At 53.2% G+C, this 24340-nt stretch overlaps 1 protein-coding gene across 5 annotated transcripts; it reads left to right on the top strand.

Annotated features, from left to right (window-relative positions):
- The first annotated feature begins 1192 nt into the window (after positions 1–1192).
- On the top strand, positions 1193–24011 carry EWSR1 (EWS RNA binding protein 1). 5 transcript variants are annotated; one of them, XM_059827497.1, is made up of 18 exons: positions 1193–1229; positions 4164–4200; positions 4449–4500; positions 6820–6943; positions 7408–7425; positions 12443–12629; positions 14028–14195; positions 14950–15164; positions 15714–15894; positions 18731–18765; positions 19319–19351; positions 20198–20316; positions 20942–21071; positions 21480–21602; positions 21714–21891; positions 22303–22400; positions 23524–23809; positions 23918–24011. In XM_059827497.1, exons 1-18 carry the CDS (start codon positions 1217–1219, stop codon positions 23955–23957), a joined length of 2037 nt encoding a protein of 678 aa, XP_059683480.1. In that variant the 5' UTR covers positions 1193–1216; the 3' UTR covers positions 23958–24011. The 5 variants fall into 5 exon arrangements, with proteins under 5 accessions (XP_059683480.1, XP_059683479.1, XP_059683478.1 ...); XM_059827496.1 differs by lacking the exon at positions 7408–7425; XM_059827495.1 differs by lacking the exon at positions 7408–7425 and having other exon boundaries at positions 18728–18765.
- The last annotated feature ends 329 nt before the right edge of the window (positions 24012–24340 follow it).

Genomic DNA, 24340 nt, shown 5'->3' with positions numbered 1-24340 from the left:
CCACCTACAGTGTGCCACCCATGGGACACCCACCCACGCAATGCCACCCATGGGACACCCACCCACGCAATACCACCCACGGGACACCCACCTGCACTGTGCCACCCCTGGGACACCCACCCACGTAATGCCACCCATGGGACACCCACCCGCACTGTGCCACCCACGGGACACCCACCCACGTAATGCCACCCATGGGACACTCACCCACACTGTGCCACCCCTGGGACACCCACCCACGTAATGCCACCCATGGGACACCCACCCACACTGTGCCACCCACGGGACACCCACCCGTGCCACGCAGGCGTTGTGGGAGATGCCGCAGACCGCAGCACCCCCTGTTGTGCGGGAGGCCGGGTGCCGCGGGCGGGGTGGCACAGGGTGCTGGTGGGGGGGGGGGGGGACACACGGGGTGGCCGCTGCCGGGGACAGGGTCACCCACGGGGGTGCCGCGCCAGCCGGGCTGTCCCCGCGGTGGGGTGATGACGCACATGACGTCACACGCGACGTCACTCCGCCATGCCCACATCATGACATCGTGCGGGCAGTGCGTAATGCCAGGCACAGCGTGGGATTCCACGCAACGCCCGGCCCGGCCTGCGGTGTCACTTGCTAACACGTGCCATGTGACACCTGGTGACGTCATGCGCAGCCCGTGGCGTCACTTGCTGGAGCGTGACGGCAGGCGACGACGTTACACGGCGGCACACCCCGGGCCGCCGGGCACGGAGGGCACGCGCAGCGCCTGGCGCCATTTGCTGGTGTGTGACGTCAGCAGCGACCCCGCGCGCAGCGCTGCAGCGCCGCTCGCTACCGCGTGACGCCCGGCGATGACATCACGCCGCCGCAGACCCCGCCCCCCCCGCTCCGCCTCCCGGCCCGAACGGCTCTTGCGCGACGGTCCCTAACGGCTGCGGGCCGTACCACCCCGCGGATCGGCGGGGGGGGAGCGCCCAGCGTCGCGCGAGAGCTGCCCTCCCGAGCGGCGGCCGCCGCGGCGCGGGGCGGCTCCGGTTCTCCGCGGAGGGCGGAGACCGCCGGGAGGGCGGCGGGGCGGGGCGAGGCGAGCCCTGGGTGCGCGGCCGGCCGCGAGCCCCCCCCCCCCCTCCGCGTCGCCGCCGTGGTACGGCCCGCCGGGGCCGGGCGGCGCATGCGCAGTGCGGGGCGGCGGCGGCGGCCGGACGTTGGGAGCGCGGAGGAGGAAGGCGAGAAAATGGCGTCGACGGGTGAGCGAGGGCCGGGGGGGTCGGGCCGGCCCGGGGCTTCCGCGGGCACCGCCGCGGCGGGAGCGGCCGCAGCCGGACCGGCCGCCTGCAGCGGCGCCCGTCAGGACGGGCTGAGCCTGGGGCTGAGGGGAGCGGGGCGGGGGGAGCGCCGCGGGGCCGGGCCGCGGCCCTGTCACGGCGGGGCGAGGCGCGGCGCCGGGCCCGGGCCCCCCGCGCTGTGGTAAGGGGCTCCCTCCCGCCTGGGCCGCGGCCTTCGTGGACGTCCTGGTCCCCGCCCAGCCCGGCCCCGCTGTCCCCGGGCCCCTCCGGAGCCTCCCTGGGGTTGCAGTGCCCAGGTTCTCTCGCCTGGGCGTTTGTTAAAGGGTTGGTTGCACCGGCGGATCCGCCGTGCTGCAGCCCTCGAAGAATTGTTGAGTTACGCTCTTTTGGGAGATCACTGTCCTTACTGAAGGCTCCCTCCGTGCCTTCGGCCTTTCCGGGGGCTCTTCAGGGCGGTTTCTGGTGCAAACGTGATTTCTTTGAGTAAAACCAGTGAAGCATCATAGAAAGAAACGTGTTTTTACAGGAGGGCTCCAACTGGATGCGATAGGTCAAAATTGCGACTTACCAACTACGGCGACATCAGCCTTAAAGTAGCCTTAAAGCCCAACAGCCAAAGGTCGGACCTCTCCACAGCGGAAGGTGTCACAGGCCACGGAGTGTGAGGGAATATGGCAAATACCACCTTGGAGAGTTTTTTTTTTAAAAAAAAAAAGTTACTAAAGAAACACGTGCTAATGCAATTGTCAAAATGGGGTTTAAAAATACAGCTGCCTTTCCGCTTAATACATGGAAATGTTCTTCCGTGGGAGCTGCTATTTTCAGCCGTGCTATTGTGCTCTTGAGCCTCATGAAATAGAAGGATGAAAATTAATTTCCCACTGGAAATAAACGCCCGGAGATGGGTTTAACTAAATGAACCATAATATGGTTTTTTTAAATGTTTTTGCGTTCATCTAAATTTGAGCAAATTAGAAGAGAGGGATCACCGGAGGCAAACTGCAAATTCAACACCTACAAATCCTACAAAGGGGGAAAATGTCATATCTAGGTAGGACTGGGGGAAGGCTGTAAGAAGGGCTGTGTGGCGGGTGTTTAATTGAAGAGCACGTGCGTTACTCGAGGCCCCGGCAGCTCTTCGGGAGGGTGGTTAGGTTGCTGGGGGTCTGCCAGCGAGGGGTGAAGGTTGGGAAGGTCCGTGCTCAGCAGCCTGGCCATTTTTGAACAGCCTGGAGGGCCACGGTAACCCAACGGGGTGCAGAAAATGAGAATTAAACGAGGAGTAGGGAGGTTTTGGTGGCTGGAGGATGAACAGGCTTGGGAAAGAGGAGGCAGGGGTGTACGGTGAGATGTGGGGGAGGATGGAGGGGTGCTGGTACGCGGAAGGAGTGGGAGAGGGAGGATGGATGAGGGGGAATGGGCGTTAATGGTTTTTCACACTCAGCAGAGCTTAGAGCCCCGTGTAGACTGGGGAAAAAAAAAGAGCAACGACCCTGAATTTAACAAGCTAGAATTTTCAGTATTAAACATGACAACCTGTAAGGAAAGCAGGAGTGGTGCCAGAGTAGTTTAACAACTTGTGCGGTGCGTCTCAGGAGCGTGGAAGCCTTTGGATAGCGCTTCAGCGTCTTTTTGTTGTGCGTGTTATTTCAGTCATCTTCCTTATGTGCAAAGGAGGAAGAGCCGTGTAGAGGGGTTAGGAGGAGGAGAGTAAAGCTTTATTAGGGATGAATCCAGGAAAGAGGAGGTTCTGCTGTATGAAAAGAGGGTTTTCGAAATGATTCTTGGTGCTTTGTTACCTTTGGTTGCAAACACGGTGATAAAGGTGTTAAAGCGGTCCTTACAACCTGGGGATGACTGAAGGCTGTAGGAAGTCATCGGCTGGGTTCCTCAAATTCATAATCTGCAGTTTTCTAACGGAGATCAGCGTACCCCGAGGTGCGATTGCGATAGAAACACCAAACCCTCTTCCCGCGCAGGACAATCTGGCTCTGCCTGAGAAAAGCGCTACTAAGGTCCGGCCTCCAGCTCAGTCAGATGCCGTGGCCCGAGCAGCAATGCGAGCAAGGTCTGGACTCATTCCTGATCTCCGTACTTGGGACTTCCGTGGTCCCGGGAGAGCTGGAATCCGGCTGGGAAGGTCTGGTCTGAGTGATGAATTCATCACTGGCTCTAGACGTTTGGATGGGAACTGGAGTGGTGGTGACTTTGAGGGAAAGCATACATTTAGGAGCTGTAATCATTTCAAATATAACCTCGTAATTGCCATGTGGACGCATTTTCCATTCCCGCCAGCAAACCGGTTCAACAAGGATTTTTCTGCTTGGATTTTCAGGATTTCAGTTCTCCTCTAAATCAGGGTATTGGCATGGATCGGGGCTTTGGGGAAGGAATTACTGCCAGCTGCCCGTCTCGAACCCTGCTAGGGGACGACTGTTAGAACTTTCCAGCCATTTGTTTGTGTCCTTGAAAGTTAAATAGAGTGAAGCGTGGTGGTTTCTCCAGACCCAAAAGCTCGCAACCTGGCCCTTTGAAACCAGGGTGGGGGGTTTGTAAGTGTCAGCCCCGGTGTTTCTTTTGTTCCAAAACAAAACACTCTCCTGCCAGCCCCCTTGGGTGTCATCCAAGGTGGCAGTTAAATTAAAGTAGGGTCATTTGAGATCAAAGTTGCTGCTGCAAACCAGCAGTAACAATGAAGGGAAGAGAGGTTTTGTTTCCTTCAAAAAGACTGAAAAAGTGCATTTACCTTACACTCTTTTGAAACCGGCTTTCCAGCGGTTTATAGCAGTTCTTTTAAGCTGCAGGAGGAAGTTCCAGCTGCTGTGCTCTTACGCTGTTAATTTTGTTAAGCCTTTGTCAACCTTTTTTCCCCTCTTTCTTTTTCTGTTCTCGCAGATTATAGTACCTATAGCCAAGCTGCAGCTCAGCAGGGGTAAGTAGTATTATGGCCTTATCCTCTCCGTTTTAAAAAGATGTAATATAAGTACATAATAATTGTGATTTAGTCTTAACTCAGGTATGTTTGTAAACCCTATGGTTTTCCTTTAGCTTTTAGATTTTGTATTGCCACAGTATTTCAGCAGAAAGCATTTGGAGATGTGAAAATTGTCTTGTGATACGTGTTTTGCGCAAGTCAGAAAGAGGGGGATGCATCATAAATGTCTTAAATTCATTTTACAGCTACAGCGCCTATGCACCTCAGCCAGCTCAAGGATATGCACAGACCACCCAGGTAAAACACGGGACGGTTTTATAACTGCTGCTGAATCACGTGGCTTCCAGTAAACTACACGGGGCTCCGCCAGCCACGAAAAATGCTGAGCGGCAACATCAAAATTTGTCATTAAAAGTTGTCTTGCAGCTTCCCACACAGCCTGAACTCTTTTCTTAGAGTGAAAACAACCTAAACGTCAAGGAGCCTCAACAGTCCCTTTCTTTGTTAATATATCCGAGCCCAAGGTGGTTGTTGTCAAGGGGATTGTAAAAGCCTCATTCTCGGTGTATGTTTGACACCGCCGTGTTGGTGGGTGTTTTACTCGGCGGTGTAGGAAAGACAAACCTAAAAAATGGGGGGGAATTGCCATTTGTGAGATTGCAGCAGTTGGGCAAAGGAGGAGGAGGGAATAGATTTTTTCATGGAGGCATTGTTGCTAAAACTATTAATACTCTCAGTCGGCTAGACTGCAAAATTATAATGATCTTTAAGAGATTAATTAAACCATGCTTATTTTTAATCCTTAGAATCCAAGTTACTAAAACCACGTTTGTATACACACTCCCAAGTACGTTTTCAAAGGTAAACTTCCGTCCTCAAAAAGTGGTGTAGATTAATTTTCCCCCGTCTCTAGAGAGATTTTTGACGGGAAAATCCTGCTGCCCAAGAGTATGTCTGTGTTACGGAGATAAAACCCACCACATTGTCGTGTTGGAGCGTTACTGAGCAGCTTTTAATCGGTTAATTCTGGTTGTGGCAACAGCTTGGCTTTGGTGCTGCGAGGCTGAGCAGCTCCTGTGCCATCTCAGGCTGCCCGTGCCGTGCTGCCTGCGCCAGCCAGTCCGAGGCAGGCGAGGCTGCGTGAATATGCGCTCGCTTGTTCCTGCGGCTGGGTAAGAAGGCCCTTTGTCAAAAATACCAGTGTTACAGGAGGAGCACAGCTTCAGTCCGGGCATTTGTGTCAGCTTAAATGAAGTAACTTTTATTTTGAAGAAGTATTTTGAGACAGAACAATTGCAAGAACTGCTACCAAATGTGCAGGTTAGGCAGAAGGACAAGTGCAAGCAGACTGGCAAGAACAGAAGGCCTCAGCAACGTCCTCTAGCGTGAGACTAAACCAACTAAACTCAGCTGTAGGCAAATAGCCACGGGAGGTTTGCAGTGTTCCCTGCCTCTTGGCGTAGTGAGCTTCCACAGACGGTGACGTACTCAATCTGGTCAAGGCTTTTCTGCCCTTGGTTAAGATCGGTGACTTGAGTTCAGGGAGGCTGGCTGACAAGTAACACAGGTTTAGATCCCAAAAGGTGTTTAAGTTCCAGGCTCCCACAGGAGTCAGTAAATCCCTTTGAGAATCTGGACACTAAAGCTGTCTTCATGTTGGTTCTTGAGCTGTAACTAGAGTTTTATCCTAAACCAAACAGCTGCCCGCCCAAAGCCGTTGGAAGTTGGCTGGTGCCTGAAGTTTGAGCCGGCTGCCCATGGCACGGGGCTGAGGTAGCTCTTTAGCTGGTAAAACTGCAGCGCCTGTGCTAATCCAGCCACGCCGCGCTGCCCATCGGATGGCCACGGCTGAGGAGTTGCTTTGCGGTGCCGCCTCCAGGATTGAGCCAGGCGATGGGTGGAAGCGGTCCTTTAGCGATAGTCTAAATTGACTTGAAAATGAGTTCCAGGGAAGGTGCGAGTTGAGAGCTGATCTCTCACTGAATGCAAAGGCACCGGGACGGGAATAGCTGTAACCGGGGTAGTTTGGTGATGGCAAGCCCTTGGATGCTCCTGCCGATCCCGTCCTTGGATGCCTACGTAAACTCCTATTTTTCAAACTATTGGCCAGTGGACGTGAAGAATATTCAGAATAACGTCACTGAAACCTTAAATAGGTTTCTTCTAGTGAACGCTAAAGCGGTTTTATGCCAAAGTGGCTGACTTGTTTTACCTCGTGCAGTTCTGCTCTCTGGGTAGTCCCACTCCCCGTGTTTCAGGTTAGCCCTCGGGAGGTGCCTGTGAGTTTTGGTGGGTGCCCAGGCAATTACGAGGAGCTGGATGCTTTCGTGTTTTGCTTTACGTAGAGCAGAGGTGTGTTGTGAAAAGGTAAGGGGCTGCCCCTCCCGTTCTGGCATTGAAAAACTGTGTTTGTGACTTCATTACAGAGCTGAACTGAAATTTGCAGTAGCGCCCAAACTTTCACAGTAGCCTTGGCTTGAGTCTGATTGCTTTCAGTGCATCGGGTAACACAGATCCCCCAGTCTGTGTACATCACTGAAACAGTCTGTGTGTATCTCTGCAACGCCTGTGAGTCACTCCTGTTCGTGAATTAAACTTGTCTCGTCTTTGGAGCAGACGTATGGGCAACAGAGTTACGGAACCTACGGACAACCCACCGACGTCAGCTACACGCAGCCCCAGACGACTGCGACGTACGGGCAGACCGCGTATGCAACGTCCTACGGGCAGCCTCCGACCGGTAAGAGCCCCCGTGCCCTCAAGGCTTGACTTATCCTGGGGAGGGAGTTGAGCTTGAGTCTACGTTGGGGAACTCTGGCCCAAACCATGCTGAATTCCTCTGCGCAGCTCTGGTGTGGAAAGGGCTGCCTTCCTCAAGAGCCTGCCTTGCGCGAAGGGCGGTTTAAAATGATACGAAGATGCGGGTGGGCTGAGAAGGAGTAAATAAATACGCCCTTTTAATTTTTCAGGGGACGTTTTGGGTGCTGGTTCGTGCTGTGGAACTAAGCATGGCTGCAGAGCATACTGTGCTTAGGGCAGAGCAAACGCGAGCTGCGCAGCAGCGCTCTGCGGGAGCGTGTGCTCTGGCTGCTCTTGAGAACCTGTGTCCTCAGCGCTTCGGTTGCCTGAAAATCAAATCAGTGGAAGTGATGTATGCCTGTTCTGATAGTGTACCCTCTACTTTTTGTCTTGTGCTTCCCACAGTAGAAGGGACCAGTACAGGTTTGACTATCCTGCTCACTCTTGCATGGAAAATGCTGTCTCATCCTGTCTAAACTCGTGGTGTTAACCCTTTAGGTGTCGTTTGGTTTTAGCGCTAAAAACGTCCGGCGTCAGAGCGCGCACACACAAGGACAGTAAGAATTTGCTAGGCTGCGATGCTGTTTGCCATCTCCACATCTCTGTAAAGTCTCCAAGTGGTGTACTTCGTGGATAAAGCTTCCTGAGCGCTAATGACAGCCGTGCCGAGACGTTTCGGGTGAATCTAACCCCATTGTCCTACCGTTTCCTAAAGGGTAAACAGCATGGTTAGACGCATCCAGATGTCCTGACCACCACCTTTGCATGTTCCATATTGTCTTTGGATTTCCAGTGCAGACGCGTACGTCACATGCTCATTAATGCGCTGTAAACTACTCCAGCGTGCGGTCTTTGAACTGGAGGTTTGTACATACGAGTGTCTTAATGTCTGAAAGAAACTGTTGAGACATCGTTCAGTTCTGGTATATTTGGACTGAATGTTCAGGAGACTTTGAAAAAGGAAGCAGATTTTCCTCCGAGTAATGCCTTGGGTACCATTTTCTGCAGATTCATCCTTTGCGATGAGAGGCATTATAAACATCTGTTAGAGCGGGAGCTTTCTGAAATACTTCCCAAAGCAAGGGAATACCGGGACAGACAGGCGATGGGGTATCTGGCCGCAGAAGCCGTTGAGGAATGCTTCACAAGGAAGAGGTGGAGAGAAACTGTTAACCTGTGGTCTGTCCAGTTATATGGCACTTAAAAGATTTAACATCTTTACACGGATAAGGACAGTTTCTGCCTGGCAGTTAGCGCACGTCCTGCAGAATGAGAGCCAGTACCCTTCAGCCAGTGTTGTTGTGGGTTATCTACAGGGTTTTTTCCTTCCACCTAAAAGTATATGGACATAAATTGGCATCAAAAATGATTTGTGGACGTCCAAAATGTCTTTCTTAGGAATGTTGGAGTCCTTTCATCCTTTACGGTCGACTCCAGTCCTGCAGGCGTCGCAGGGAGCTGCGCTGTTTATGTTTTCGCTTGTCCCTTAAGAGTATATTTGCTGGAGGAATAATAATATTAGTCACCTTTTCTGCACAGCTTCTTTTTTTTTTAGTCAAAAAGCTTCATTTTCTTTTCATCAAAAAAAAAAAAGGAAAACTTAGGAAGTGGTCAAGCAACAGATCATATCAGACCTTCAAGTACGATTTGCCTCGGTCCGCATAGCGTTGGTCTGTGGCAGAACTGTTGATGTTACTCTCCAGGCAGAGTGCCAGGTTGTATTTATTTTTCCTACACCTGCCTCTCCTTGAGGAGCCAGAGCTGTGCAGATGAGGCTGACAGTGCTTAAAGCCTGTCTCCCTCTCTCCGTCTCTGCCTTTCACACTAAATAAAGCCCGGGGTGTTGCCTGGGGCATACATCTTTACGCCCTAAGAGACGTGCAATTTTTACTACGGTTGAATCTCAATTTACTTTTCCTAGGCATCGCCTTTTTGTAGCAGCGGGACCTCTGCAATTACTTAAAAGCAAAGTGCCTTTTTTTGTCTTAACAGCCTGTTTTTTGGGTAAGATGCCCTTGTGGTCAGGGAAATTGAAATCCTGTGCAGATACACCCTCTCGGGACTCTGCGGGACCGGCAGAGACGGTTCCTCTGCATCGCCTCAGAGCCTCGGACGAGGGCTCTTTTAGCCTGCCCGGGGACCGTTCCATCCCAAGCGCTCTGCCGTCCAGCCTCGCGCTGACTCCTGGGCCGCCTGCGGTGAGAGTTACCGCCCAGGTTGCGCTTCTTCCCTCCCCGGGGCTGTAGGAAAAGGTGTCTCGGAGTGGCCCTGTTGCTTTGTTAGGGAGAAGAGGGGTTGTTACGGAGAAGAGGGGTTCGGGAGCCTGCGGGCTCCTCTGCAGCTTCCCGGATGCCAACTGGATTAGCGGATTAATCGGTACCATTAGATCTGTGGTCATGGTTTGCTCTCTAATCACTGCAGTGTATAAGCGTGAATTACGAGCGTAAATAAAGAGCTGCATCTGTTAGGGTTATTGGCTTTCTAACAATGTTTGGGGGCAGAGACTTGATTTCAAATGTCCAAATATGAATCTCCTTTAAGTAGCTAAGTGGGAATTACTCTCTAAAGACAGCCAGCCCCTACTTTCTAGCTGTGAAATTTAGGGTTATGTATATTTTAAGTTTCTAATGTATTTAGAATTTGAAATGAACACACCTATAGCAGTCTTGGCTACCACAATAATCTGTTCTACCAAAATAGAGCAGAGAGAGGGTAGCCCCTGCGTCACCTTCTCCAGACCCTCACTGGTAGAAGATACGCGCGCCAAACAGGAGTCGGCTCTCTTAGGGCACGCAGACCCCCTGGGTAGCTTTTAATAACTGCTTGCATCGGGGAGAAGCCTTCAAAAACTGCTGCTAGCTGATGTGAAGCCTGCTTATTTCAGAATAAATCTCTTTGAATCCAGTATTTTCAGTTGATGTTCTCTGAGGACCAAATCCTGCAAGCTTCTCCTCCGCCTGAAGAATTCCTAGACTTCAATAAGGGTTTTGCTTGCAGGCTTGGATACTTTGAGAGGAAACTGAGCCACGTAACTGGACTGCTAAAGCAGGTTATCAAAGTTCTTCTGTTACCTTTTTCTTACAGTGTCTGTTCTGCAGACTCGCCCTTTATCTTACTAACTGGTGGGGGGAGGAGAGAGAAGCGATGTAATGTCAATGCCCCCCTCAAAAAGACAGCTCTTGAGGGTAAGTTGTTGAAATGAAAATTTAGACCGGTGGGATGTTAAATCTCTGCCTTTTCTTTCTTTGGTACAAACCCTTGCACAAGGGAAATGCTCCATCTAGAGCTGAAGCATTAAAATTCAGGATTTTTTTTTTTTTTCCTCCCTGTTACGCTTTTGACTGTGCAGAGCCAGGCGTTAGCAAACCCGCTCGCTTGCTTGATTTGGGAGGTTAGTGCTGCCAGTAACGGTTCCGAGAAAGGGGGCCCAGAAGATGTGGGAGGAACACCCCACGGCTCCGAGTCTGACGAGAACAGCCTAGGGCAAGGCTGTGGCTTCGCCGCACTTTCTGCAGACTTGTACTTATGCAAACAGCAGGCTTTTTTAGTAAGCGGTCAGGCTTCAGCCAGTTCAAATAAGGAGTCCTTTAACTTCTGGTGTCGGCGCTGTCTGTGGAAACGCTGTGGTGGCTGACATTTAAGTGTTTGGACTGTATAAATTTGTCCGTGGCTCTAAAAATCCTCCTCATTTTATCCCGTTCGGCATCATCCCATTCACCCTGCTCAGCAACGCTCAGAACAGGACTTTGCTTTTCAGAGAGCTCCTCAGCAAAAAGGAATAATGACCATGAAAACCGATTTGCTAGCGATTCGCACCAGTTATTTCCTGGTGGGAGACCAGCTTACTCTCTCGCTTTTGCGTTTCCAGGTTGGCAGCCCTGCGATGTGGAAGCCAGCCTGCAGCCTTCAGAGGGAGGGTGGTAGCGTGAGAAGCGTGGGGGGCCCAGGGCAGGAGGAGCGAAGTTTGTGGGAGCGGGCAGGGGCTTTTAGGCTGGCTCTTGCCGGTGACAAGAGCGGACAGGCTTGTGTCCCCTTCCGCAGGATCCTGAGGCTAACCGGAAAAGTCAAGAGCGTCACTCGGGACAGAAAGCTGAAGTTTGGGGTTTTTTAACTAATGTGCTGTGCAAACTTCCTCCTCTCACTTCTCTTCCTCTTAACTCGCTGATTCAGAGGGCCATTGGGAAGGGTCCTGATTTTGTAGCAGGGACAGCGAGACGTGGAAGTACCGCGGTGCTTCGGGAGGGCGTGCTGTATTCTGCTGGAACCGTATTTGTTTTGCAAATTACGGAATTGAAATAAAAAGCTACCGCACAATTTGCCTAACATGCTGTATAATTAGAAGGAAGAGTATGTCACAAGTGTCCTATGTTTATTAAAAATAAGTAGCGATGGAGAAGCTGTTACCTTAATTGATGCAATTAAGATCACATCAATAAGACTGAGACCAGTTGGCTGCTCTTTGGCAATCGATGCTTTATATTTTTAGTAAGTCAGCTTTTGCTAACAAAATTTTTAATTGATCTTTTTTCATCTGAGTCTCCGTTTCGTAACTCGAAAACCTGCTCGCAAGGTTCTTAATTATAAAAAGCCACCGTGTTAATGCCGGGTTTATAGCTCACCTTTGTGACAAGCCAAATGGTCGGCTGAATTACACAGCGGCGGCTGCTGGAAAGACTAATTTAAATGGAGCTGTTTTGGGATCTTGGATGTTCATGTAAACTTGTTCAGAAGTAAATGTATGACCTCTGAAGCTTCTTGCCTAAAACAGACTGAAATTCTAAGAAAAGCGAAGGTACATAAAACGTCAGGAGCTATCTTGCGTGTCTTTTTTGACCTTTCCCTTAAGTTAAAGCAAATGTGAAGTGCTTTTCTTTTGTTTCCAGAATTACTGGTTTAAAATAAGCCTTCATAAATGGCTCAAAAAGACTTGTCAAGTCAGCCTGGTGCCGTTTCGTGCTTTTATTTTTCAAAAAAAGCTGAAAGGATGGGACCGTACTTCTGAAATCAATTGGATTTCTTTTACTTCAGGGCTAACGGGAGCTTTCTTTAGTCTTCCTGTGTTCAGAAGACGCTGCATGCCTCAGCTTGCCCTGTGTGCGCTTTATTACATTAGCTGTGAGCTTCGGTAGCCGTAAACAAACAGCCTTTGGATGCTGATTGAAGGGTGGCTTCCAGAAAGCTCCTCGGAGCGTGGTTTTTGGATGGCGAGGGTAGAGCTGGGGCTGTAGGCTGAGGCTTCCCAGGGCAGGGGGTTTCTCTGAGGAAAGCGAAGCGGCGGTGTGGGTTAGTTCATCATTGTCGGATTATCTGTGATATTTTTGCAGCGGTAAAATCGGTGCTGTACCCGAGGTCTGATAAACGGTCAACAGAAGTGCAATAGTCTGAAATGTAACGAGTGAAGGTCGCCAAACTAATCTGATGAGGCTGTCGTCTGTTCTAGGTTATAGCACCCCGACTGCCCCCCCGGCGTACAGTCAGCCCATCCAGGGGTACGGCACAGCCGCCTACGATACTAACACCGCTACGGTTACCACCACCCAGGCTTCCTACGCAGCACCGTCCGCTTACGGCACCCAGCCTGCCTACCCGGCCTACGGGCAGCAGCCAGCAGCGTCCGCTCCCGCGAGGTAACGTCTGGTTCCTCTCTTCCTCCTAAGGTCGCCTTTGCTCTTGGGGAGAGCCCCAGCACACCACCAGCGGAACTGGGGCCCGCTGGTTTCGCTTACAAACCTTTTCTCTGCTTGTTGCGCTTGAGCTTTGCTCTTGCTGCATCCGATCCCACGGCGTTTCAGGGCTGGGAGAAGCCGCGTAGGTAGGTTCTGCTCCGGCACGGTGAGTCAGCACTGTTACTGGGAGATGAGGAGAGCAACCAAGCAGCAAAAATGGGCTCTTGACTCACGACGTGGAACAGAAAATGGACCGGTCTGGTCTGATCTTGAGTCACAGGGTCAGCCAGGATACGGTTACGTACTGTGACTTTGAGAGTGGATGCACATGCTGTCGACAATTTCCTTTTTAAATCTCTTGTGTCTGGGCACTGTCGATAGTATATTTAGTTTAATTGTTTGCTCAGGATATGAAAGATTTAGAATACATAATGGAAACCTGTTCAGTAACGAGTAAAAAGTGCTTTATTCATTTACCTGATGTTTGTAGCAACCACTCCAGTAAGGAGAGGTGGAGCTTGGCACAGCTCTGTCCGTATCTGTCAGATTACACTTGTAAGTATGAATCCTGACATCATTTCAAATAATTTTTTCCCACCTTGTACAACAGAAGTAGCTTAACTCTTTTTACTCCGCTCTGATAAATGCTTAGCGATTATAAACAGTATGGGACAAATGTAAAAGAAGGGGACATGCGAGTCACATGCAAAGGGTTCTCTTTATTTTCAGGCCTTGAGAGTTAATACTAAACATAGAATCATAGAATAGTTTGGGTTGGAAGGGACCTTTAGAGGTCATCTAGTCCAACCCCCAACGTCCTTTCCCTTTCATCGGATAACGTATATGGGGCAATATCTGCTTGCACTGGATTCTAAAGCAAACAATGGTGCATTTAACTGTGACAACATTTCTGGCTGCTTTTGAGCTATTCGTTTCCAAGCGTTGTGCAAAACCAGCTCGAGCCAAGGGGCAGTGCTGCTGACCGCTTTCCCGGCCGTTCCACATCCTCAACTCGATTCCAGAGCCAAAGTCTGAATCCCTCGCCTTCAGTTTCATAACCCAGCTGGTGAAGAGGAGCTGTAGTACCCTGTGCTCTCTGTTCAGGCTGCTGCCTGGGCCTTTCCCGATGGCAGGGGGTGTGCAAATACCCAGGCAGCAGCTGCTAAAATGTTTATGGTGTTTAACGAGCATATATTAGCTGCTGCCAGAGTGACTGACACCTATGCGGTGCCAGCTTGTAACGCTACCCGAAGAAATAGGTAGTGCCGTTCTGTCTTGGGGGGGATCTGAGCGCCTTCGCTGCTACCAGAGGAGGGGGTTTGCACCCACGTTTCCTTCTTCCTCAATATCGCTCCGCAGACCCCAGGATGGCAGCAAACCAGCAGAGACCAGCCAGCCGCAATCGAGTTCGACAGGCTACAGCCAGCCCAGCCTCGGGTACGGACAGAGCAACTACAGCTATCCGCAGGTGCCTGCCAGCTACCCGATGCAGCCGGTCACTGCGCCTCCCTCCTATCCTCCTACCAGGTAACTCTCCCGGCAGGCTGAGCCTCGTGCAGCTGGCCTGGGAACTTCCAGGTTGGCTTGGGCAAAAGGGTTCTTCTCGAGGGATTTTAAACGAACGGATGTAAAAGGAGGTTTGGTGTCCCGGGAGGAGGGAGGTGAGGTTCTTGTTGGGGCGCTTCTTGTCGTAGGGAAGCTGCGGCTGGGACTGAGGGCATAAATGTCACCTGCAGTAGCAAGGTGAAACAATGACAAACGTTTTGAAGACATTTCCTAGATATGGCGTGTGTTATAGCGACCTTTTACTGCCTCCTTTCACACGGCTTTGACGTGGGGCTCACCTCTTCCGCTCAGGTGTCTTTAATATGCTGATACTGACTTCTGAAGTGTATATTTTGAAATTCTCAAAGCCTGAGATGTGTGAGGGGGACTGTTTTATTACCCATCGGCTGAAAATATTTCTGTGCCGAGGCAGAAGGGGAGCCTGTTACCTGCATTGCCACTGATATTTCGCCCTGGCACTTCCGCCTCTTTCTGGAGGTACGAATAAATTGTGACCGGTCGCAGGAATTTTTCTTTTAGCAGTCTGCCAGCTTTGTTTCGTCTCCTGCCACCAGACTAGCCTCCATCAGATGACTTCACCTTTTTAAATGATTTAACGCCGCTACATATGGCTGATAATTGCATTACCTTCTAGCGTGAGCCACTTCTGCAGCCTAACGCACGTTGCCAGTGAATTGGCTCATCTTTCCATCTTTTCAATGCTTTTGTCTTCCAGCTATTCCTCCACACAGCCCAGCAGTTACGATCAGAGCACTTACTCCCAGCAGAGCACCTACGGGCAACAGAGCACCTACGGACAACAGACTAGCTATGGCCAGCAAAGCAGCTACGGGCAGCAGCCGCCGCCGACTAGTTACCCGCCCCAGACGGGATCCTACAGCCAGGCCCCGAGCCAGTACAGTCAGCAGAGCAGCAGCTACGGCCAACAGAGTGAGTGCGCTTAGCAGAGCTGCCTGGTTGCGGAGGAGAGGGTCCGGCCCCCTTGCCCTTGCGGGGTGGGCCGTCTCTGAAGGAGGCTTGGCGTTACTTTGGGTCTAAAGCCTGCAGCTGTGTTGAAGGGAGAGCCTGCCGTAGCTGGGTTTTGCCCTTTCCCGCTGAAAAACGGCTCGCCTGGTGCAGCGGCAAACGGCGATCCTCCCCTCAGCGTGGCGAAGGCGAACGGGTGGTTGAAAAACACAGGAGCACACAATACCGTTGTGGCTGGAGCGGGCAAGGCTTGGTGTAAACGGTTCCCTTTGGCCGGGTGACCGTTCTGCAGAGCTCGGAGCGGTAAGGCCGAACGTAAAACTTCGTTGCGCAAACGGAAAGCGGCCCGTCTCTCCTTAAATTAACGCTGTTGCGGTAAGCGCTGTAGCAAATGATGGTCGTGATTACGTTCTGGTGCTGAAGGCAGGTAAAAGGGCTTAAAAAGGGGGGCCAGGCAGCTTCGACCCACTCTTGTCTGCAGCTCCCTGACATTTTTGTTACAAACTTCCTCAGGCTCGTTCCGTCAGGACCATCCCAGCAGCATGAACGTATACGGACAGGAATCCGGAGGCTTTTCAGGCCCAGGAGAGAACCGGAATATGAGCGGCCCTGATAACCGGGGCAGGGGAAGAGGGGGATATGATCGCGGAGGCATGAGCAGAGGTGGGCGGGGAGGAGGACGCGGTGGAATGGGGTAAGAGCAAATCTTTTCTCCTTTTATCTAATTCTGGTTTACCCATAGGATTTGAAATGGAAAGAAGGGACTGAAAGGTTGACGTTCCCGACGGTACTTCCATGGGGAACATCTCTGTAGCAGCGTTGCTTCTAATCCATGGAAATACTATCCTAGGGGAAATAGGAGCAGGATCTATTTTTTTTGTCCTGCGGCTGGTTGGGCCCCGGGGGGGTGGAATTAAGGGTATTGCTAAACCTGGAACTTTCAGCTCCCTTCGTGGTCGCGCAGAGGTGAAATCCTCTGTGGGGTTTAACAGTAACTCCGGATCGAACACACACAAACCTTCCGCCAGGTCCAGGAGTCACTCCCTGTGCCTCAGTAGTGGGATCTTGACAGTTCAGGTATGTACAAGGCAGAAGCCTCGTGTCAGCCCCGTGTTACGCCGTCAGCCTCTTCACCTTAGCAGTAGCACGCGGAGCTACATCTGTAAGTGTATGCCTGGGGCGGATTGCTGCTGTCCAAGCCATGACTCGGAGCGGCCAGAACACTTAGAGCTTGGTTGGAGCGTGAAGGAAGACTCTGAGAAAGTAGAGAGATCTGGCCTGGCTCCCAGGACCGCTCCCCCTCGGAGCTTTCGGGTGGTCTAAATCAGTTTGGCCATTTTAACTGATGGCAAAATCTGGTTTGGTAAACCTCTGCCTTCAGGTCAGCAGCGTGTCTCTCCCTGTCTGTGATGTTTGCTTTGCTAGCGGCGAGGAAGGAGGACTAATCCCCAAGGCTCCTAAGAGAAGGAAGCTGTAGCTTTGTGTGTGTTCCATCCCTTCACACCGTCGTTCAGAGCTATGCAGAGTGTCCCTGGGTGCGCACCGGAGGTGTGGCGCGGCGTGCGCGGTGCTAGCCCCGGTACTTGGCAGGGCAGCCGGAACTGCAGCTTCTCCTCCGGGGGCGGCTTCTTAAGGTGTTTTTACAACCTGGTGGCAACCAGAGTTTGGCGATCGATGGTCCCATTCTGCATAGCTCTGTCGAAATGAATTGAAGTGGCATGAAATCTTTATCGGAGAAATACAACTCCCGCTGTATGGAAATAGAAGACAAAGACTGGCTTGTGTTGGAACGCAGCTGGCTTGAATTGGCTCGAGTGGAACAGAGTTCCACGCTTCTGCATAAAGATTTCACCCATGATGTATTGATCTCTAATGGTTTAAAGTAGATGTAGACACTTGAAATGTCTATCATCACATCTTAAAATTTCTAGCCCCTTCGGAGCTTCTCATGCAAAAGATTTGTCGCCTGTCTCTGATTTCACCCCCTAACCCGAGCTTAAATTGCGTACGTAGTGATTTCCACCTGGCTAGAGCGTTGCAAAGGGCACCCTGCTTTATGGACGTAGACTTTCTGCTGTCCATAGAAAAGGCGGCCCTTCCTTTGAACGCCAAGGGGCAGGTAGGGGAACTCGGCCCTTCTTAGCATGCTGTGGTGATGGATTTCAGTGTCTCCGGCAGGTAAGGAGCTCGATGTTATTAACGTGCCCTTTTTCATTGACTCAGTTATTTTATATTTTCATTGGCTGTTAAACATGGAAACTTTTTAACATGCTTTGTCGCATTTATATGCTACAGGTTACAAAGTGAGAGCCTTGTATACACTTCAGTACTTAAAAAGTACCCGTACTCAGTACTCAGCCGGCAGCATAATGAAAAGTGGGACTAGACACGGTGTCCATATGGAGAGGAAAAATATACATAGAATATTTTTAACCAAATGTATTCATTGTATAAATGGAATCCTTCTGTAACTTTGGTAACTGCATACTTGTTGTTTGGTAATAAAACCAGAGGAGGTATACTACTTTAGAATTGTGTAACGTTAAAAAGTGTAAACGTATGTGTTTAAAAAGAGAGACATTACGTAAATGGTGTGTACTTTAACAAAAGGAGGCAAAGCTGCATGCAACAGCTTGAAACTGTGTATTGACGACTTTTTTTTTTCCAGTATTAGAGGTGCAATACTTGCTAGAAAATAGGCGGTGCTCTCCCTCCTCTGCTCGTCTCCTTCCAAACAGCTTTTTGTCTCTCCAAAAAGAGCAAGAAACGTCAAAAGCCTTTTCAGGTGGCGTTTTCCTAATTAACCAGCGCTTGAAAGCAGCCTTAGCTGAACACTTCAGCCAAAGCTTTCGACGAAAGCTGCGGCCGTCAGTTTGCATTGGCGCGTGCCGAAATCTTCCGTTCTGGTCTGTGTCCACAAAGCTGCACCCCAGGCCTTCGAGCCCCCGCTGTATTCTGTAAGTCCTCCCTCCACAGAGACTTGTTAAATTCAGTAGCGACCTGAATGTATGGCTTTATACCGAGGCTTTTAGCGGAAATGTCATCTGAACTGTGTTGTAGGTATCGCGTATGGTTGTCTCCTACCTTTTTCACTGTTAATGTCAGGGATCCGCGGGCTCGGTTCGCTCTCCTGCTGCGAGAGGCTGAGGGTGCACCTTTATGTACACACGGAGGGGAGGGAGTTGACCAGTGAACGACCCCACGATTTCTCTGAAGCAAAAGCCCGATTTATAACGCTCGAAAACATTTTTTGCCAAGTATTGCACCGATAATACCCATACGAGTAATGCAAGGGTACCGACAGCAAAGTGGTGCCTAAAACCAGACAAGCGAGGTTGCGTATATGTAAAGGAAATTTGAGCGAGCTGCCCTGAAGAAAGGCATAGTGCCGAGATGAGAGAGAGAGAGACAGATGCATTGTCTGGAGATGTTTAGCCAGTGCCCTTCTTCCCAGTGAGCCGCAGAGGCTCAGAGCGGTACTGGCTTTGTAAAGGGAAAGGCCTTCATTTCTTCGTTTATCCCCCCAGCAGCGCTGGAGAGCGAGGTGGCTTCAATAAGCCTGGTGGTAAGTTTTTGAGCATTACAATGGATAGTGTTAAAAAAAAAAAAAAATTGCAGTCAGTTTTTAGAACAAAGTGTAATTTTTATTAGTTTAAGTGGTTAAAATGACATATGCAACAAGACTGTAATGGGTACTGCCGGCGATGCCTAGGGGTATGCGGTTACAGGACACAGGGTAACTTGGAAGAATTGAGCAACCACTTCTGTAATTTGGGGAAAAAGAAATGGTTTGGATTTAATAAATTTTTTGTAGAGTAACTTTTTATTAATGAACGTAAAACTGATTGGCCTGGTAAAGCATTTAAAAAAAAAACCAAACCCAAAACAAAAAAGAAAAAGAAGTGTAATAGTGGTTAATGGTTTGAAAGGCTGCTAAAAATAGCAAACCCATCACCAAGTAAAAGGTGCATTGCTGATGTTTTTGCAATGCAGGTCAATTGGAGTTTAACCAGCGCCATCGAATGGTGGTTATAAGTAGATAGTGTTGTGTGTGTCGGTTCTTCAGCCTGCCAGGCGGGCACTAACACGGCTTCTTATGATTCTTTCCCAAATGGCAGGACACATGGAAGAAGGACCGGACCTTGATTTAGGTAATTGCCCATAACTGCTCGGACTCTCTCCCGAGCTCGTGAAATTGAGACTTCTGTGCTCGGCGGTTGCTCCGGCCGCAGCCACAGGAGACGCGGCCCCACGGCGTGCCCTTCCGTAGGAGCACGAGGGCGCTCGGCCGGTTGCAGTCTCTTTCTGGCCCGTTTCATTTCTTTCTTGATTCCCGATTCATCAGAACAGCTGGACTGGTGGAAAACCGCACGTGTTTGTGAGATGCTTCCCCTTCTCCGCGGGAGCTCGGGGGGTTTTGGGGGGAGCTGCTCGGCGGCTGTGTGGTTCAGCGGAAAGCCCTTTTCGGGCAGCCTTAGCCTGGAGCTGGTGTGCGCAGGGCCAGTCGCCTCCTCTCATGCCACCCCTGGCTTGTCGCCGGGCAGCTCTTTCCTTCCTGTTGCACAGGCGTGTCTGGAAGTTATGCGTCAGCCTTCCAGGATCGGCACGTTGCTGCGGAAAAGGGGGGGTTAGCGCAGCGAGGAGGGGGGTGGGTGTCCACGTGTGGGAGCCCAAAGGACGCGAAGGTCTTCCTCGCGTCTCCTCCGGGATGTCTCCCGTCGTAACCAAGGGGTTTAACCACGCGGGTCTCCTCGCGCTGGGTGGCTGTGGGGGTCTGGCTGCGGCGGGAGAAGCAGCCCGGCAGCGGGGCGCAGCGCGAGCCTGCCTGCCTGCGTGGAGGAGGTGGTGGAGCGTCACCGCTCTCAGTGCCTGGGTCACTTCGTAAATACGCTCGCTGAGCCGCGGCTGGCTGAGGGGATGACGCGATGAGAAGTACTCCGTTACGTTCTATCGCTGCCTTTCCTCTCCCTGCAATGACACCGTCAATTATCTCCTAGGCCCACCTATGGACCCAGATGAGGACTCAGACAACAGTTCAGTTTATGTGCAGGGACTCAATGACAATGTGACCCTGGAGGACCTGGCAGACTTCTTCAAACAGTGCGGTGTTGTCAAGGTGAGAGGGAACGCGTGCGCGCGGGTCGGCCTCGGGCTGGTAGGGCCTGGGGGAAAGCGATCGCCCGCCTCCTCCCTGCCTGCACGTCGCTCGTCTCCGCTTAACGATTCGTTTCCAGGAGCGGGGCGCGTCTCTGGCTGCTTGGGCAGTGGGATGAGCGCAGCGCGGCGTTGGCCTGTAGCTCAAGCTTTCCCAAAGAACCTTTGCGGGATTTGTCCCCCAGCAGCGCGGTTAGACTTGCAGAAGCACCGGCGCTTACAGCCGTGGAGGAAACGTGCCTCTGTGGATCCGTCGCTGGTGGGACGTGTGACAGTGTGAGGGGTCGGGGTGGCGGGGAGAGCGGAGGAGGATGTGGGGAGGCTGCAGCTCGGCTCTTGCGCTGCCAGGTGCACACGGGAGAGGCCTGCCGGGCCAGGCAGCGCCGTTCCAGGACGGTTCCTTCGTTTCTTGGGTTGTCTGGGCAGTAGCTGCCGCCCATGGTAAGCCAGAGCGGCCCTTTCTTCTGCCACGGAGTCGCCAAAATGAGGCTCGGTTGTCTCAAGTCAAAAGCAGAACAGAGCAGAGTAAACCCCCGCTCAGCTTATGGGGAGATGTGACTTGAGGTGACGTTTTGCTGTCCTGCTAGATGAACAAGAGGACTGGGCAGCCTATGATAAACCTCTACATCGACAAAGAAACCGGCAAACCGAAAGGAGATGCCACGGTATCTTACGATGACCCGTCTACCGCCAAAACAGCCGTCGAATGGTTTGATGGTGAGTATGAGGGGCGTGTGTTGGGATGGAATCGCTTTGGTCTCTTTCTTGGAAGTAAATTGTTCGACCAAAGTCAGCATTTCCCTCCTCGGTGCGTGGAGGACCGTAGTCATTGAAGGCTAGCTCCCGCTGGTCCAGCTTTTGCCTGAGGAGTTCCTGGTTTTAACTGGGAGAGAGAAGCGTGGTGCTTGGGTTGTGGTCATCCTCGGTTGCCCGGGCTTCTCTCGCCTGTCCTCTCCTGTAGCGGGAGTTTATCTCAGTCCCAGGGGTGGAATTTTGCCTTCTGCCGTCTTTGACACTTAGGGTAACGTTTTCCCTGTGATTAACGACGCGGTGTGGTACCGGGGTGCGGTGAGCGGCGGACGCTCGCAGCGCAAGGTGAATGTCTTGCCCTTGTCTCCCTCCTAGGGAAGGATTTCCAGGGGAGCAAGCTCAAGGTGACCCTCGCGCGGAAGAAGGGCCCGATGAACAGCATGCGAGGCGGGATGCCCCCCCGGGAGCAGCGGGGAATGCCTCCCCCTCTCCGCGGAGGTAACCTCCAGCCCCCGAGGGGCACGGCCGGAGGTGCGGCTCCCGCCGAGCTGCGCCCCGTCCTCCAGCCGTGGCCGGTGCCTCCTGGCATTAACGGAGCCTTCCTTGCAGGTCCGGGGGGGCCCGGGGGCCCGGGGGGGCCCGGCGGCCCCAGTGGCCCCATGGGCCGGATGGGAGGCAGAGGTGGAGAGAGGGGTGGCTTCTCCTCGAGAGGACCGCGGGGATCCAGGGGAAACCCCTCCGGCGGGAGCGTCCAGCACCGAGCTGGCGACTGGCAGTGTCCCAATCCGTAAGTATCCCGTGCTGCCCGCGTCCTCCGCGCGTCACGGCAGCTCCGCCGGAGCCTGGCAGCTCTCTCGTCACTCCCGCGCGGTGACAACAGCCGTCTCTGACCTCAGAGCCCGCGGAGGGGCCCTTGTCTCTGAGCTGCTGTCCGGGACAAATAGGTCTTTCCCAAAATAACTTGCTGGGTCTTCCGAGGAAGCGCCTTTCTCCGGTCCAGAGCAGGGAGGGAGGGCTGCTGCCGCTGCCCGGGGGGCTGTGGCTGAGCGAGCAGCCCGGCCGACGCGCTCCAGGCCCTGCTGAGCAGCTTTTGTGTCCCCTCTCCGTGTGCTCTCCGGCTGACGGCCAGGCAGCGCTTCCGAGCGTTGTTCAGCCGGGAACGCCTTCCCGCTCTTTGCTAACTGGTGTTTTTACCCAGGGGGTGCGGAAACCAGAACTTCGCCTGGCGAACGGAGTGCAACCAGTGCAAGGCTCCCAAACCGGAAGGGTTTCTTCCACCCCCTTTCCCCCCTCCAGGTACGTAGAGCTCGCGGCGGGGCGGGAGGCACCCGGGTGTCCAGGGAGCGGCCCCGAGCCTGGCTTGGGGCTCCAGGGAGCGGCTGGGCCTGGTCCCTCCTTGGGCTGCGAAATGGAGGCTGGCACCGCTCTGCCCTCCGTCTCTCCCGCGCTTTCCCGCTCTTCTGCAGCTGCCGAGGCTCTTCCCTGGGGCTGTCTTCGGCACTTTGGTTCCCCAAGGCAACCCTTTCACCTCGTTAGGCAGCGTCCTCTTAACGAGCCCCGGCTCTCCAGGAGAAGCTGGGTGAGGTGCGCTTGCTGCGCTCCCCGCCCGCGGTGGTGGCCCTCCGGCTTCCCAACCGCTCCCGGACTTCCCAACCACTCCCAGACCTCCTTGTGTTGGTGGCCCTCGGGCTTCCCAACTGCTCCCGGACCTCCTCGCATTGGTGGCCCTCGGGCTTCCCAACTGCTCCCAGACTTCCCAACCGCTCCCGGACTTTCTTGTGTTGGTGGCCCTCGGGCTTCCCAACCTCTCCCGGACCTCCTCACATTGGTGGCCCTTGGGCTTCCCAGCCGCTCCCAGACTTCCTAACTGCTCCTGGACCTCCTTGTGTTGGTGGCCCTCGGGCTTCCCAACTGCTCCCAGACTTCCCAACCGCTCCTGGACTTCCTTGTGTTGGTGGTCCTTGGGCTTCCCAACCGCTCCCGGACCTCCTCGCATTGGTGGCCCTTGGGCTTCCCAACTGCTCCCAGACTTCCTAACCACTCCCGGACCTCCTTGTGTTGGTGGCCCTCGGGCTTCCCAACTGCTCCCGGACCTCCTCGCATTGGTGGCCCTTGGGCTTCCCAACCGCTCCCGGACCTCCTTGTGTTGGTGGCCCTCGGGCTTCCCAACCTCTCCCGGACCTCCTCACATTGGTGGCCCTTGGGCTTCCCAGCCGCTCCCAGACTTCCCAACTGCTCCTGGACCTCCTCGCATTGGTGGCCCTCCAGCTTCCCAACCGCTCCCGCACCTTCTCCCATTTTTAGCGCCGCAGCTGGACATGCCAGGTTCATCGGGGTGGGGTTTGGCCGGCCGGAGGAGCGTCCGGAGCGGGCTGGCTCTCCCTTCGGAGCGCTCTGAGAGTCTTCTCCTCTCGCCCAGGCGGAGACCGCGGTAGAGGCGGCCCCGGGGGGATGCGAGGCGGGCGAGGAGGTGGCCTCATGGACCGCGGGGGACCCGGTGGCATGTTCAGAGGTGGCCGCGGTGGAGACAGAGGTGGATTCAGAGGGGGCCGGGGCATGGATCGGGGTGGCTACGGAGGAGGCGGACGGCGAGGAGGAGGAGGCGGCGGCGGCGGAGGCCCCGGGGGCCCCCCGGGACCCCTGATGGAACAGATGGGAGGCGGCGGCAGAGGCGGACGGCGCGGAGGGCCGGGAAAGATGGACAAGTACGTAGGGAGAGCGGGCGGGGGGGCAGCGGGGCGCAGGCCGGGTTTGGGTGCTGGGGCGGGGTGCCGGGGTGCCGCGACTGACCCGGCTTCTCCCTCCGCTCGCAGGGGCGAGCACCGCCAGGAGCGCAGAGACCGACCCTACTAGAGACGGACGCCGCCCGGCCGCGTTTGCTACCAGATTTATTTTTTAAACCAGAAAAAAAATGTTTTAAATTTATAATTCCGTATTTATAATGTTGGCCACAACATTATGATTCTTCCTTGTCTGTACTTTAGTATTTTTCACCGTTTGTGGAGAAACATTAAAACCCGAGTTCAGCGGTAGCGTGCCGAGTTCTCCTTCCTCTGTGTGTCCCCCCAAAAATAACACCGCCACCCTTTTAACGCCAACGGACCGGGGCGCCCCCCTTGGCGCGAGGGTGCTGGGTGCTGGGTGCTGGGTGCTGGGTGCTGGGTGCTGGGTGCGGCGGCGGTGACCTGTAGCGATGTCGATGGTTGTGATGGTTTGTTTTTTGTTTGTTTTTTTTT

This window comes from Gavia stellata, chromosome 21 (genome assembly GCF_030936135.1).
Source record: "Gavia stellata isolate bGavSte3 chromosome 21, bGavSte3.hap2, whole genome shotgun sequence".
NCBI classification, from domain to species: domain Eukaryota; kingdom Metazoa; phylum Chordata; class Aves; order Gaviiformes; family Gaviidae; genus Gavia; species Gavia stellata.
The sequence above is the reverse complement of the archived record's forward strand: the minus strand, read 5'-3'. Positions and strand labels throughout refer to the sequence as shown.